Source organism: Protopterus annectens, chromosome 1.part0 (assembly GCF_019279795.1).
Source record: "Protopterus annectens isolate FY-2018-M chromosome 1.part0, PAN1.0, whole genome shotgun sequence".
NCBI lineage: Eukaryota > Metazoa > Chordata > Ceratodontiformes > Protopteridae > Protopterus > Protopterus annectens.
The window spans coordinates 1,206,142,120-1,206,158,406 of NC_056725.1; the positions used below are offsets into that span (position 1 = coordinate 1,206,142,120).

The 16,287-nt window shown below is 40.3% G+C and overlaps 1 protein-coding gene across 2 annotated transcripts in view; it reads left to right on the forward strand.

Annotated features, from left to right (window-relative positions):
* Positions 1-6,507: 6,507 nt before the first annotated feature.
* The window catches only part of SEC14L2 (SEC14 like lipid binding 2), a 749,750-nt gene continuing 739,970 nt past the window's right edge, over positions 6,508-16,287 (forward strand). Inside the window, exon 1 of one of the 2 annotated variants that reach the window (XM_044065622.1) lies at positions 6,508-6,687. In XM_044065622.1, the coding sequence (XP_043921557.1) occupies positions 6,634-6,687 (54 nt within the window). In that variant the 5' untranslated portion in view covers positions 6,508-6,633. The remainder of the gene's footprint in view (positions 6,688-16,287) is intronic. The other variant, XM_044065631.1, reaches the window with a different exon arrangement.

Below are 16,287 nucleotides of genomic sequence, written 5' to 3' on the forward strand. Positions count from 1 at the left end.
AAGGTGAAGCAATATTCATATACCCAACACTACTACAGGTAAAATAAACTTGAAGTTGTGAATGCTTTAATTTATTGTCAGGTCTTTGTAGCCCTAAATCTCAGGACATAAAAAGTTTTTTTCCCCACACTCTGCTTGGCTGCCTTCTCCTAGAGTCTTTGTGTATGGATACTTCATCAGAGGGTATGGACATTAATTTCACAAGCCTCTGGCTACCCAGTATGTTCACATTTTTTGTGCCACCTACCTGGAATGTATACACTGTTGCACCATTAAGGAGAGTATGAAGCAATAATAGAAACAGGCAAATCATACCTAATGGTATACAGATAGCTCCAGAAGGAATAAAGTCTCCTGGGTCTGCTTCACAAATACCTTCTTGACTTGAACTTCTGTCACTTATGACACTACCATTTCAACCTTCAGTCCACTATCCTAGTGAGCACCAACATTTTTCTTTCCTTCCATTCTGGCTACATACAGTGGATATAGAAAGTTTGCACACCCCTGTTAAAATGCCAGGTTTTTGTGATATAAAAAATGACACCATAATAAATAATTTCAAAACTTTTCCCACCTTTAATGTAATGTATAACCTGTACAATTCAATTAAAAACAAACAAATCTGTCAGGGGAAAAAAATATAAAAAATGCACAATAAGCTGGTTGCATAAGTGTGCACACCATTAAAGTAATACTTTGTTTCACCTTTTGATTTAATTACAGCATTCAGTCTTCTTGGGTAGGAGTCTATCAGCATGGCACATCTTGACTTGGCAATATTTGCCCATTCTTCCTTGCAAAAGTGCTCCAAATCTGTCAGATTGCAGGGGCATCTCTTGTGCACAGCCCTCTTCAGTTCACCCCAGATTCTTCTATTGGATTTAGGTCTGGGCTCTGGCTAGGCCATTCCAAAACTTTAATTTTCTTCTGCTGAAGCCATTCTTTTCTTGATTTGGATGTATGCTTGGAGTCATTGTAGTGTTGAAATGTGAAATTCCTCTTCATCTTCAGCTTTATAGAAAACGCCTGAAGATTTTGGGCCAAAAGTGACTGGTATTTGGAACTGTTCATAATTCCCTCCACCTTGACTAAAGCCCTAGTTCCAGCTGAAGAAAAGCAACCCCAAAGCATGATACTGCCACCACCATGCCTCACCATGGGGATGGTGTTCTTTTGGTGATACGAAGTGTTGTTTTTGCGCCAAACGTACCTTTTGTAATTGTGACCAAAAAGTTCAACCTTGGTCTCATCAAACCATAACATATTTTCCCACATGCTTTTGGAAGACTTAATGTATTGTTTTGAAAATTTTAGCCAGGCCTGGGTGTTTTTCTGTACAAGAAAAGGCTTCCATCTTGCAACCTTACCCCATAGCCCAAACATATGGAGAATATGGGAAATTCTTGTCACGTAGTACACAACCAGTACTTGCCAGAAATTCCTGCAGCTCCTTCAGTGTTGCTGTAGGTCTCTTGGCAACCTCCCTGACCAGTTTTTGTCTTGTCTTTTCATCAATTTTGGAGGGATGTCCAGTTCTTTAGAATGTCACTGTTGTCCCATATTTTCTCCACTTTTTGAAGACTGCCTTCACTGTGTTCCATGGTATATCCAATGCTGTGGAAATGTTTTTGTACCCTTCTCCTGACTGATACCTTTCAACAATGAGATCCCTTTGATGCTTTATAAGCTCTCTGTGAACCATGGCTTTTGCTGTAGCAGGCAACTGTGTAAATGTCAGGAAAATCCTACTAAGACAGCTGAACTTTATTTGGGGTTAATCAGAGTCTGTTTAATTGATGGCAGGTGTGTACCCAAGATTGAATGTTGTGATTAAATAAAAAGGTGCTTCAACAAAGTATAAGTTTAAGGGTGTGCACACACAACAAAGTATTAGGGTGTGCACACTTATGCAACCAGCTTATTGTACATTTTTATTTTTTATATTTTCCCTTAACAGATTTGTTTGTTTTTCAATTGAATTGTACAGGTTATACGTCACATTAAAGGTGGGAAAAGTTTTGAAATGATTTATTGTGGTCACATTTTTTTATACACAGAAACCTGGCATTTTAACAGGGGTGTGTAAACTGTTTATATCCACTGTATGTTAACCAAAAGGTAGGTGAGTGATAAATGCAAATAACCACAGACCAACTGACTACAACCTGACACAATATTATGACGGACAGAAACAGCAGCATCAAATTAAGAAATACAAGTAGGAAGGAAGGCATTTTATGCTAACGTTTTCAGAATGCATAATCTTTGTAATCGGGGATTTTAAGGCAGCACAATGGATGCACCTTTTGTCTGTTTACTCAGTTACTGTAATGTACTTTGGCCACTAGTCAATATACAGAAGTGCTAGAATCATAATAGGCTGAAGGTAGGCCTGAACTTTCACCCTGGATTGGTTTGGGCCCCAATACACCAAACCAGTTATAAAGTAAGAATTTTACACAGTAAAACTGATGCACTGTTAAAAATGTACCACTGCAATACGTTAACACACAGTAGCGGGTATTATTTTTAGGTGATTTTGATGGGTGCAGTTACATAAGACCCACTTTGACTTGTACACATATCTCTCAACTATCCAGATTTTTGCAGAATGTTCAGATTTTTGCCCTGTATTTTTGGTCTGTTCCTCATAAAATCTGTGGTTTTCTGGCAAATCACTGGGGTGATTTGATCACTACACAATGACACACATTTAAGTTTCAGACTTCATATCTTTCAGAAAAATGCATGCTAAGACAGATTCTGTTATTCTAGCAATGTTTTAAGTTTATAAGAACAACATTTAAAATCTGTCCCTATTGTTGGGCCTTTGTCCCCCAATTATGTGAGGCTTTGTCCTGATTTCTTGCACTAAGAGGCTGTCAGGTATATTTGTACGGATGTTTTTAAGGTGACCACATACCTCTCAACTGTCCAGATTTTCACAGTGTCCAGATTTTTGCCACATATTTTTGGTCTGCTTCTTATAAATTTCTGGATCTGATGTTGTCAATTTTCATTTTATCCTTAACATATGGGTTCAACTCAGCTGTTACTACAGCTCGTGATCACCAAAAACTCTTGAGCTTAACCCTTACACATAATGCTCCTCTCCCAGTTACATCAGATCACATTTATTGCTTTTCATGTCAGACGTGGTTCTCCATTGCTCTTGAGCTAGGTGACAATTTATGTATTTTGAACTTTTCTTCTACTTTTTATTATAGTCCTTTCTGTAATATAATTAATCATCTGCCTGTTCTTACTATTTCTGTACACTTCAGTGTATTTTATATTCCTTCTCCCTTGTTTTTCCTTTCACAGTATTTGATATCTATTTACACTCGTATAATCTAGACTGTCATTATTGATAGTACTTTCACTGACATTTTTTACCATTAAAAAATGTTTTAAGACTTAGTTCTTTCTGTTGTTATGCAAGGCTTCTTGTGTGTGTGTGTGTGTGTGTGTGTGTGTGTGTGTGTGTGTGTGTGTGTGTGTGTGTGTGTGCGCACGCCAGGTTTAATGGTAGATATGGCTGATAAACCTAAAGCCCCTTCTGGCTTTAAGAGATTCCAGAAATGTGGACATAAAATCCCTTTTGCTGATGTACATTTACTGTGTGTATACTGTTTGGGGCCCCTCCATCTGTTATTCATTCAGTCATAGGGCCTTAGTGGATAGGAAGAACAAATTAATCCTTAAAGGCTTCTACCACCTGCTTTCAGTGAGTCCATATCTAGATCATAGACATTTAAAAGCAAAACTGATGTGTCTTCTCCCTCTTCGTCTTCTTTCTCCAGAAGTTTGGAAAAGGCAAAAAAAGGTGTTTATCTCTGCCTACATCCCCAATCGGCACTGACTTCCAAGAAGCCTAAGACTTCAGTTCCTGCAGTTTCCACTGAACTGACAGACATTTTATCTCAATCCTTGGTCCAAAAGAACTCCACAGAGCTGAATCGATTAGGTCTGAACCAGTCTTTGGCAACAGAGATTATGGTGCAGAAAATTGATGTCTCATCAGCACCGAAGATGTTGGTGCAGGAATCTCCCTTGGTGCCTACTGCATTGACCCTGAGCAAACAACCTGAGGATTTCTCCATGATTACTCTACCTAGAACATCCTACTTCCCTTCCTTTGATCCCTTTCCAGAATGGTTGCCTTCATCCTGAAAAAACCCAAATCACCCTCCATCATTTCCCTCTATTCCACTAAAAGCCTGACCAAGGATGATGTGGAGAGACTGATGAATAAAATTCTCTGAGCGAGAGGATTGACAGGGTCCACTTTGGACCTAGCCCCTATGGGTCTAGGATCCAAGTCTTCTTATACACCACTGACATTTCCTCCTCTGACTTCTACTGAAGCCTAAGAGCCCTTGGCTTTGAGCTGCCCAGTGCTGACTATATCAGAACAGAAGATATCCTTTCTATGTAACTGTCGCTTACTCTAACCTCTTTGGTTCAGACAGAACTGGAGACCACTCAGAGCTGTATCTGTCCTGTTGGCACCAAGATGCCAAAGTTGACCTCTGTTTTGTCAGAGCCTTCTCTGCACCTTGGGGCCTTGGCATGGATCAGTTTGGTTCAGGTTTCAGTCCTGGGAGGTGTCTACTCAGATTTGTGTCCCAGAGACTCCCTCATCTATGGAATAGACTTCCTCTCCACATCAAGCAGAGTACCTCTTTACCACTTTTTAAGCACAGCCTGGATAACTGGATGGGAAACAGAAAATATACCCCTGGGATTCCACCCATGTCCCTGCTGAACAGGGGCATCGGTTGCTGATTTGTCTAAACATGGGCTAAACTCTTGGCTAGGCTTATAAGGGCATCAGGGCCAATAGCGTAGTAACCTCCTATGATCCTATGAAGGTGACTGACTAGATGGCTCAAAGACTGTTTAACTTTCATCTGTAATAAAGAGGGAGCTGAGTTGCAAAAAAACATTAGAGCACATTCTACTAGAGCTGTAGCTATTTCAACAGTCTACAGCTTCTATGGATGATATTTGTGCAGCAGCAACTTGAGCTATTCCCCACACCTTTATCATGCATTGCAAATTAGATTTGGTCTCCAGTGGAAGAGCATCACTTGGCTCATTGGTGCTTAGGAATATCTTTTCTCGAGTCCACCCAAGATCTAAGGCAGCTGGGGACTCTGTCTGACATGTCGAGGATAAAATGAAAACTGACATCAGATAAAGACGTTATGTACTTACCATAACGTTCCATCTGTGTTGTCCATTTTCATTTATCCTCGACTCCCCTCCCTCCATCCCCTTGCCATTGGATTTTTAGTGGAAATGACAGCTAACATAATTGACGACATGTATGCATATAGTTCCACATATGGTCTCTATGAATGTGTTGGTTTCCTTCATTATTTCGGTCTGTCTTCTGCAAACTCAATCTGAGGTTACTAGGAGAGGAGAATTATGGGTAAGGTTAAGTTTAAGAGATTGGTGATCAACAGCTGTAGTCATAGCCGGCCTTAGGCATAGGCCAACTGTAGCAGGGGCACTTTTCCAGTATTTAGTTGGTGTAGGTAGACCAGAATGAGGGCACCAGATGGTGTGGTAGGGGGCACTGTGGAGCCCTTTTGCCTAGGGCACCAGTTGACCTAAGGCCACTCCTGGCTGTAGTAATGGCCGAGGTGGTTCCGATGCTTCGAACCAAACCCATATGTTGAAGATAAATGAAAATGGACAATACAGATTTTCATCTGATTTCATCTGATGGAAGTTATGGTAAGTACATAACTTCTTTTTTTCTGGCAAATGGTTGGAAAATCTTTGAGGATGAAAATCAGGAAATAATTACAGGCATTTGAGTTTCAGACGTCATACCCTTTCTAAGTTTATAAGAGCAGTATTTAAAAACAGTGCCTATTTTGGGGGCTTTGTCCCCCCATTACTTATTTTGCTTTAAGATGAGAGTCATGAAGGTGATAGTTTTAATTATCGGCACTACAGCCTTTTGTCCAAAAAGGGCTACGCTTCGAGGTACATTGCTGTGAAGATGTTAGTTTTGGAGTAGGTGAGCAGAGAGTGAGGAGTCGCATAGCTAGTTTTTGTAACAATGGTTACCGTCAGAAACTAGCGTTTAAGTTTTAATCTGTTCCAAATACTGAAACGTCATTAATCTGACCATTATTATGAATAGACTTATCCAGCCAAAATATTTTGCGAACAAATACGGAAGGCTTAACAGTGAACGGAAAGGCGTACTTGAAAAGTCAACTTGAAATGTCTTCTCGATGTGCACCAACTTGACAGTGAACCAGTTAAATCAATTCAATGTTTGCAAAAAGCGACCCTGAGTTTAGTCCTTTGGCCCAGTCTTAGTTGCTATCTGAGATAAACAATTTATGAGAACGTGATCTTGATACAGTTTATTACCGCATAGAAGATCAAAGAGATAAGCCGGGAGGTGTGTCCTGTAATCTTTTAGGGGCGTGTGTAAGGGCGGGGCGGGGCGGGGGAATGGGTGACGCTACCGAGGTTCGGGCAGGAAGCGCTGGGTGGCAACTAGAGAGAAAATCGGAGAAGGGTTCTATCTACACTGCAAAGCATTGGCTTCACGTTTAATAGGCGCACTGGCTAAGCTCAAAATACCTTGTTGCTGGCGCAATGAGTGGCCGTGTGGGGGACCTGAATGAAAAGCAGCAGGAATGCCTGAGACAGGTGAGAAGCAGTATTTAGTAACTGGGGGAACGGGGATGTGTACCTACACTGTACATGGATTTCAGGGGTTCCCCTTATACCATTTCGGCTGCATCGAGTGATTCAGCTGTTCATTCATAATTATTGAAATTGGTGTATATTCGCTGGAGAGACTCGGGCTTTCCTGCACTTCTTCATTTATATCGCTGTTTGCATCTGACACTTAACCCACCAATCCTCATCAAGTATAGGTGTTTGGCACTGTGGCCATTGTTTATCATAGTGCTCAACTATTTTGAAGAATAAGGGGCAACCTCAAAAGTATTGGGGCAAAGACCCAAAATAGAGGACAATTTTAAATATTCCTGCAATTAATCTAAAACATGAATAGAATGCTTTTACTGAACAATATGAAGCGTAAAACCAATATCTGTCACAGTTAACTGACAGTAAGCTTCACTGATGTACAAGAGAAGCAAACATTTTATTAGGGAAAGAGCAAAAGCTAAACAAAATCATGGGCATTGTGGAAACTCGGTTGAACTGTAAAGCTATGCCTTTGCATATTTAAAGCACATAGGCAGTAGTGAACGGAAGTAACGTAACCGCGAGTTACCCCAAGAAAGTAAACAGTGTCACTTCTAAGGTGAAATGAGAGGCTCGTCCGATGTAGGTCGGTGATTCACGTTACTGTGTTTTGAGGTAATTTCTTGGATTTTGGTTAGACTTTTGGGGTTAGTTGCCTGGTTTTATAGAGAGTGACGGAAGAAGCGTAACAGTGACTTGCCCACGAAAGTGAACAGTGTTCTGCTTCTGGGAGAGAATGGGGGGTGGGTGCGTTGTCAGTAGTCAGTTCTGTACTGGGTACATTTTTAGGGGTTGTGTTAGACTTTTAGGGTTAGTCTAATATTGGCCAGTGACATGGGCTCACGACGTTAAATTAGACTCTCGAGGTCGCCCATGCTGTGCAAGACTCAAATGTACCTGATTTTCAGAGACCTATCTGTACAATTTTATCCCTGTCCCTCCTAATCCCTCCCGAAACTGGTGGTTTATGCAGAGAGGATGGTGAACTACACTTAATATATAATGACAACCATTACATTTATACTCTTTTTACTTCAGAAGATGTATATTGATTCACATTCTCTTATTTTGTCAGGTTAATAGTACTAATATTTTATAAGTGTCCCTAATGGTCGCTGATTCTCCTGAAGTTTGTCCCTGATTGGTTGAGGATTATGGAATGCGTTGATAATCTTTGAATCTAGATTGGGATAAATTACCTTTGCTGTAGTTATTGAGTGTAAATTGGAGGAAGCCACGAACCACACTGCATAAGAAATGCATTAAACACAAATGTACATGCTAGCAGAATCTTTAAATAACCACAAGACACAAGTGCTGGGTTCTGACGACCAGTTTAGAAACAAAACTATTAAAATGTGTAAAGTGCAGATTGAGAATCTGGTACCCATACTGCAACAGTATCAGAGTAACCTTTAATCCCCATTTTGTAAACCAAAGTGCTCTAGACAGTTATTCATCCCCTTGGCATTTTGGCCTCTGGCATTGGGAACAATGAGCGCCCAGGTTGCCATCTGCTTCTGCTGTATTTGCAATGGTACAGTCAGGGCAGCAACTGGTATTCAGGAGGTAGGGTAGCCAGAATGTTCTGATTTGTGCAACAAGCTTGTGCTTCTTCTCCAGCATCATTGTTATCTTTTTCCTGTGGTATATATATCTAAACTTGGAATTAAAGATGCAATACAAATGCTAAAATTATTAAACTGGAAAACTTTAATTGGAGAGCTGGTCAAGCATAACAATCATACATCATTCTGGGAACAGTTATCTTTGCTGACTTTCTTATCTGTACCTTTTTAGTTTTATTCCAGAATTTGAAGCTGGACTGTTTGGTACCCTTTGTACTTGTGTGAAATGTTGCCTTCTTAAAATTAATTAGTGCACAATGGCTTATGTGTTGCACGTCAAGTTCTATACCCAAATCAAGAAGTACAACGCAAATGCACAAAAAAACAAACAACCCCCCCCAAAATAGCCTATAGAGAAAACCTTTTGCAGAATGCAAGAATGGTTGCATGCCTGCATTTAGGAATACTTGAATTTGTCTAGAGAATGGTAAAGGTTTTCTTTTTTGCACTGGATGCATCTGATTTAAGGCTTGTAGCTTCAGAAGCTTAAGTTGTTGATTTTTATTCATTTTAAGTATGCCATTTTGTTTGTCAGTGGAAAGTACAGGATACTTTTTTTTTCTATTGCAAGGGCAGAGGGTGCTGGGTTCTAGTACTACAGGCATCTGAGTTGTTGGTGTTTGGACCATTCATCAGGTTACAGACTTCTTTGTCAGGAAGTTTGTAAAGTGTAACTAAATAAAATAAAGAAATGCCTTTTTTTATTGACTGAGTAAACATTGCTCAGTCAGAAACTATTTTGAAGCTGTCTGTCTAGTTAGCTTGACTGAAGGAAGAAGCCATTCAGAAACATAAATAATAAATAGGCTAAAGCTTATTGTGCTATTTATTAACTAAGCAGGAATATGGATTATCAACAAAGTATCAGAAGAAGAATGGAAATATATTGCTTATTAACTAAGCAGAATTACAGATGATCAACAAATAATTATGTTGGTGAGAGAAAGCAAAGAAGCTACTATATTTTCAGGAAAATATTATATTTTGTCAATTTTATTAACTTGTTTGTCTTTCTGGGTAGTCACTTTCTAGATGAGACTTTGTGAGAAAATTGTTACAAAGTATAACTTTTGTATGTAATTATATTTGACTATGTTACATTTGTTACCTACCACTTGCAACACAATATGTATATACATGAGTAGGCAGTGGCAGGGTTAAAAACACAAAACTATGAAGAACTCCCTGACCCTCTTCAAACGCAACTGAGATCAGTGGATGAAAGAAATTCACTAATGTTTGGTTCAGTTTGTTTTCTCATTTTTCGTTTATGAGAAAGCATTCCACATTGTAAGTTGGGATTTAATGAGCAGGGCAATGGAAGCATTTGCATTCCCTAATACAATAATAATGTTTAATTGGGAGAATTAAAGTGGGAGGGTTCCACTTTGATAAGTTATGTCGTAACAGAGGAACCAGGCAGGGCTGTCCTCTTTTTCTCCTTTATTTTTATCAACTGGGGAAAAGTTGTGGACAATAATAAGAGTTGAAGACATTTTTCTGGGAGGGGAAGAGGTCCACTGTTAAATGGGATAACTTGATCCTTCCAATAAAACAAGGTAGTTTATGATTACTTTGTTTGAAAGGATATTTTAGAGCTACATAATTTAAAGCTCATATGCATAACACAAGCAGAAAGTTATAATTCAAAGTGGAAAGGGATGATAATGAAGTGGTGGAGACATTCAGGAAGTATAAAAAGAGTGGACTTTTGGATGTAGATCCTTTAGGAAAATAACAGCTGTACAGAATAAAGCAGCAGAAAGTGTTCTAAGAACTAAGCCAATATGAAAATGGTGAAAGGAGGTTTTACTGATAGGGATGACTGCGAGTAGGGGTACAGAGGATAAGCAAGAGGGGGCTAGAATTTACTGGAGAAAACTGTCAAGGGAACCAGGGTGATAGGAGCAAATTATTAGAGAGAGAAAGATGATAGAATGGGGGGAGGATAAGAAGGCATTTGGACTGCAGGGAGGAGGCTAAGAAGGCATTTGGACTGCAGGCTAGAAACTATCTTCCCTACCAGGGATTGATGTCATAGTGTAGACAAAGAAAAAGAGATGGGGGATTCTTAAGTGAAAAAAAAACTGTTGCTGTTAAAGGGATGATTAGTAGGGTGTATAAAATTGTGCACAATAACTGTAGTATTCAATCAAAGGAGGTTAGAAAAGATAAGAAGAGAGATTGGATAAGAATTTAGAAAGGAACAATGGGTGGCCATATGTATGGCTCCCATGTATGCAACAATGTCTAGAAGGTTTAGCTTTCTTGCTTGGAAGTGTTTGCATAGGTATTTTTATACATCAAGCAGATTCCAAAGACTTTTTCTTGGGTAGATGGCAAATGTCACATTTGTGATAAGGAAGAAAGCGATAACTGGGAGCATATGTTTTGGGAGTGTAATGATTGACAGAGTTTAAAAATTCCCTGCAGAGTCCTGTGTCAGCAATACTGGGTGAGCAAATGGGTGTAACTATGGAAATGATTCTTTTGTGCTGGGACACAGGATATGAATTGCCTAGACTTAGTAAGGCCTTATTAAGTTTAGTTCAGGTGGCTGTCAAAAAAAGCAATTACTAAAAAACAGAAATCAACTGACTGTGTTTGAAGTATTGAATATTGTAACAGAGAGAGCTGGAAATGATATATTTAGAAAAGGGAAGGAGCAAATTACATGGAAATTGTAGGGACAATACATGGAGAATAATGTTTTAGAGGAGGAATGAGGTTTAAAGGAAGGCAGAAATTGAACAACTTATGTAATGTTAGACTGATAGTTATAAAAAAGAACATATGTGATGAATAATATATAAGTTCATAGGTGTGTACTAGGCTAATGGCCTTGGAGCCTTTACAAACCTAGTCCAAAGGATTACCCTGGCATCATGCCACCCAACCTTAGTTCCCAGTGCCTTTGTCGAGTAAAGCCACTGGAGTAATCTCTGGGGAGAATTTTCTATTTCCCATCCACTCCTCAAGATTTCTCTTGGAGAGACAGTGTGGTGCTCTGCTTGACATGTATGAGAAGTCAATTCCATAGCATGGGCAGTCTCTAGCTTATAAACCTGTCCCTCCCTCCAGCATGTTCTGTTGATTGTAGTAATGAGATTGAGGTCTCGGGAGCGTGTGGTGCGGAGGGACTGGGATTTCTTTAGATGTAGCATTTCTAACAGAGCTGGATCAGACATGGCTTTGTAAGTCAATCAGAGATCTAAGTAGGTGATATGAGATGGAGAATAGTTGAATTTTTATGAGTCTGTCCATATAGGACAAATGTTTTAAGGCCTAGGATCCTATTTTTATAAGGTACTTTTGTGGCCTCTCCAGTTGTTGCAGGTGTTTAGTGAGGTACGTGCCAAATGGGGCATTGTACTCAATGATTGGCCTAATGAGGGAAGAGTAGAGCGAGAGAAAGTGACTTCTTTCTTCCTGGATGCAAAACCCTTAGTAATGAGATGTGCCACATAGAAGGACTTTCTGACCACAGTGGCAATGTGGTGGTCAAAAGAGAGGTTGCTGTCAACCTGTGTTCCCAGATCAATTATAATGCCTTCTGTATTCAGTGGACTACCATCAGTGTGGTAATTTGTGGGAACCAGGTTTTTCCCAAAGGGGGTGACAACACATTTTTTGGCATTGAGCTTAAGGCCATGGTTCTGACACCAGTCATTGGTCTCATGAGGCCTTTCTGTAGGATGTCAACATCATTTGGGGAGTTAATAATAGCTCCCAACTTGCAATCGTTGTGAACTTTGGCAGTCAGAGTTCCTTCATGTTGGCCTGGACTTCAGAGAAGTAGATACCAAACAGCAGAGGACCCAGGACCAAACTTTGTGAGACTCCACTCTTGACTGGTCGGCAGTCTGACTTGGTGTCGGCTACTTTCACACTGTGAGTTCTACCTGTGAGCCAGTTTGCAACCCACCTAGTGACACAGGGGTTGATGCCTAGCTTAGTGAGTTTTTCTGTGATTCTTGAGTGGGGAATGGTATCAAAGGCCTTGGCCGGATCAAGGTAGGCTATATGAACCACCTTGCCTTCATCCACGGTTCTGGTGACTGATTCAAAGAAGTTGACCAAGTTGAGCAAGCATGATCTGCCCTTCACAAAACCAAACTGTGTTGGATCCAGAGTTTGGAGATTCCCTATATCCTTGTTTATTAGGTCCATGATGATACGTTCCATAGCTTTACATATCAGACTGTGCAGGCTAATGGGGCAATAGTTCCCATGGTCTGTAGTCGCTCCTCCTTTGTGGAGAATGATGACTGTAGCAGTGCACCATTTGGTAGGGACAAAGCCTGAGGTGAGACTGTGATTGAACAGGGCACACAGGTGAGGTGCCAGTTCACTCTGTAGTTCATAACAGCCATGGATATTGCCAGGTTCCTTAGAAGCTGTATTCTTGGCCTTGGACAGTGCTGTTTTAACCTGTGCAGCAATAATACTGGGTGCCTGACAATTTACTGGTATTGTGACTAGTCCTTTCGGGGGAGGGGTAAAGGTGGCACTGAAACTGTCGACCAGTATATTGGCAATATCTGTTGGCTCGATATAGGAGGTACCATTGTGCATTAGCTCAGAGCAAGTCTGGGTATTGCAGTGGAGATTCTTTACATAACTATAGAAGGCCTTGTTGTCTTTACTATCTGCTGCAATTCTGTTTTCATAGCTAGCTTTAGAGAATTTGATGAGGGATCTCAACTTTTTGTTGAGGCTGATAAGGGAGTTTTTCCAGTCTTTGCACTTCACCTTATTCCGCATCAGTTTTCTCCTTCTGTTGTAGAGTTTGTTTATGGCAGGGGACCACTAGATTGGCTTCCTTTTTTTGGAGGAGAGCATCTTGGTTCTATTGGGTATGGCAAGATCCATGCATTTGTCTATGTGTTTGTACATTGCATTGGTGTATGATTCAGCAGTCATGCAACTATTCTACATTTGCATTGGTGCCGTGAAGTTAGCCATCTCTGTTTTTAGGGGCCCAAAGTTAGTTTTGGAGAAGTTTTTCATGGTGGTTACCTTTGCGGGGTGGAGGTGGGGTGGGAAGGATGTGGATTTCCAAGGTGATTAGTTGGTGGTCGGATCTAACCTGGGAAGAGTTGACTATTGGTGTAGAGCAACAGTTGCCCATGTTAGCAATGACCAGGTCAAGGGTGTTGCTACTTCTGGTGGGGGTAAGAGTTAGCTGGTCCAGGGCATTGGAATTAATGAATTCCAGGAAACGTTGAGCAAGTGTATTGGTACATGAGTAGTTTTCCCAGTTAATGGAGGGGTAGTTGAAGTCGCCCAGTATGAGAGTGTTGAGTTGGACCCTAATATTCTCCAGGGTGCTTAGAAAAGTGGAGTGTGAGTCTTGGGACGTGGTTGGGGACCTATAACAGGCTACAACCTGAATCACTGTCTTACCCAATGTTAGCTGCACCTGAAGTACCTCAGATGCGTTATGTTGGACCACCTGTCTGGACGTGTGCTCGTCCTTTATGAATATGGAAACACCACCGCCTTTGGAGCTTCGGCCCAAGTTCTGAGGCCAAAAGGTGTGGAATGAGATGTAGTCTGGTAGTGTAGGGGTGCTTTCTGCTGCCTTGAACCAGGTCTCTGTTATGACACAAATGTCAATGTTTTCTATTTTAAGGAGTGCTTTGAGCGATTGCATTTTGAGATTTAGACTTCTGGCATCGAGCAGCATGACCTTCAGATTGCATTTGTTTGTAGCTGTTACAGTAGTAATTTGGTCTTTGGAACACAACCTAAAAAAGGCACTATAAGGGTGGCAAGAGCCTTGGCCAGTATCCGGAAGCCCAGGGGTGACAGATGCAGGCCATCACTGGCAAAGCATTGAGGTCTGTCAATCATGTCATCCCAGGCAGACAGATACTGGATCCCCTTAGAATGACATCAGAAACTTAGCCAATTGTCGAAATAATTTTCTGCTTGTACTGTGATATCATTCTGGGTGATGGTAGGATGCTGCTCAGGGCTAGGGTCATACCTGCCTGGGCTACATAATCTGAGAGCTCCTCCATGTCTCTCTTCATGTAGTCCAGGGAGGTACGTTTCAGGTCATTCACAACCACATGTACAATGACAGAGTCATATTTGTACCTGTTGTTGAGGTACCTGGGTGTGTGCGTTATGTGGCAGATCCTGGTGCCTGACAGGCAGCTGACTGTTACTTTCTCCTTATTCAACCTAGTGATGTGAGTGGGACATCAGTGTGCCTCACTATTGAGTCAGCTATGACTAGTGTGTTGGGCATGCTGTTTTGCCTTGGGGCTTTGGTTGAGTGGCACACTCTTTAGGAGAGTTGTGTTGTGGTGATCAGGTGCGTTCTGCATTGGAGGTCTCTGCTGTTTAGGTACATTTTTATTGACAGCCTCCACGATGGGTGTGTGGTTTGTGTTTTTATGTGAAGGCAGTGCTGGTGTGTGTTCTGGAGGGCTATGTGTTCCATGTGGTGTGGTGCAAGTGTTGACCTTCTCCTTTTGACCAGCTATTCCGGTCTGGAAATGTTAATATGGTTTGTTTTCTTTTATATTAATGCTTGATTACTTGCGTTTTAAGTGATAATTTAGTAAAGGTTTCTTAAAGGAGAACTCTGCCCAAAAGAAGTTTTTCTTTCCAAAAAGTGGTTTTCTTTCCTTGTAATCCAACGTGAAACACTTCACATACAGAAAAACATCATTTAAAATTACATTTGCCTTTCTTTCCTGCATTTGTCTCATCTGTTACGTCACACAGGCTACTAAGAGTGATAGGGTAATAAGGTTAGGTCACTTATCCCAATTATAGAGCCATTAAGAAAACAATGCCTCTTAAACAATGACATTTCAATGTGTCTTATCAGTTGCAGATTGCCAGCATCAAACCTTAGAAATAGTGTAACATGGACTCTGACCAAAGGCAGGACTTTCAAGCTTAGTTTTCAGATGGAAATGTCTTTTGCTTTAATAAAACCCAGTACTTCAAATAACGAAAATAAATATGTTCATCTAACTTTCCTTACTTTCTGTTAGTATTTGATTTTCCCTTTTTATACACTGTAATTTCTGTAAAAGTGTATGTTCTGTTTTGTTACAGCATTTTTGCATTGTGTACATTGTTTTTTGAGACAAGTCAGTGAGTTGAGGAAATAAGATTAACATCAAAATACTTCAATTCTAGCGACAATATTTAAAACTGTGAATGCAACACAAACCATCTCAGCCCAAGTAGCACCTCTTAATCACCGAGGTCAGATTTCTTACACTGGAACACTGAACTACAGTTGTTACTTTGAAAGGAACAATTTACTCAGCTACATTTTCAAGCCTGTCATTCAAACATTCCTTAAAGTGGTGTCACAGAGGTGGCCACTAATGAAAATCAAAGGAAGAAAAGTAATTACAAATGCAGGTTGATGTTGAAGGTGAAAAGTAGGCACTCACAGTACTAAACTGATGAGAGAGGAAAAACAGTAAACGATCCCTTCATCACAGGTATTTCTTTCTGTAACTCTAACATGACATCGGGAAGGCAAAGGCATTGACTATAAAATAAAACAATTCTAGCCATGGCACCCTCCTTCAGATCTTTTTGAGGTATAACTAAATAGAAAATATTAGTAACCATTTACTTTGATACAGAGGTATTACCAATGCAGGATAAGTTCAAGACTTGCTGAAAACTTTTTTTTTTTTTCAGTTTTTGGGTGCAGTTCTCCTTTAAAAAAAGGCACCATGCAGAGTGTATACATAGGTTAAGACACATTCAGATCAGGATTTTACAAAACAAGTAAGGTTACATTACTGGAACAGGTTTTGCTCATAAGCAATGCTTTCATAAGAAGGTATGGGAGTGGAATGAACATTCTGTTTTTTTTTCAAAACGGGTTTATTGTTTTAACATACAAGAGAAATATCATAAC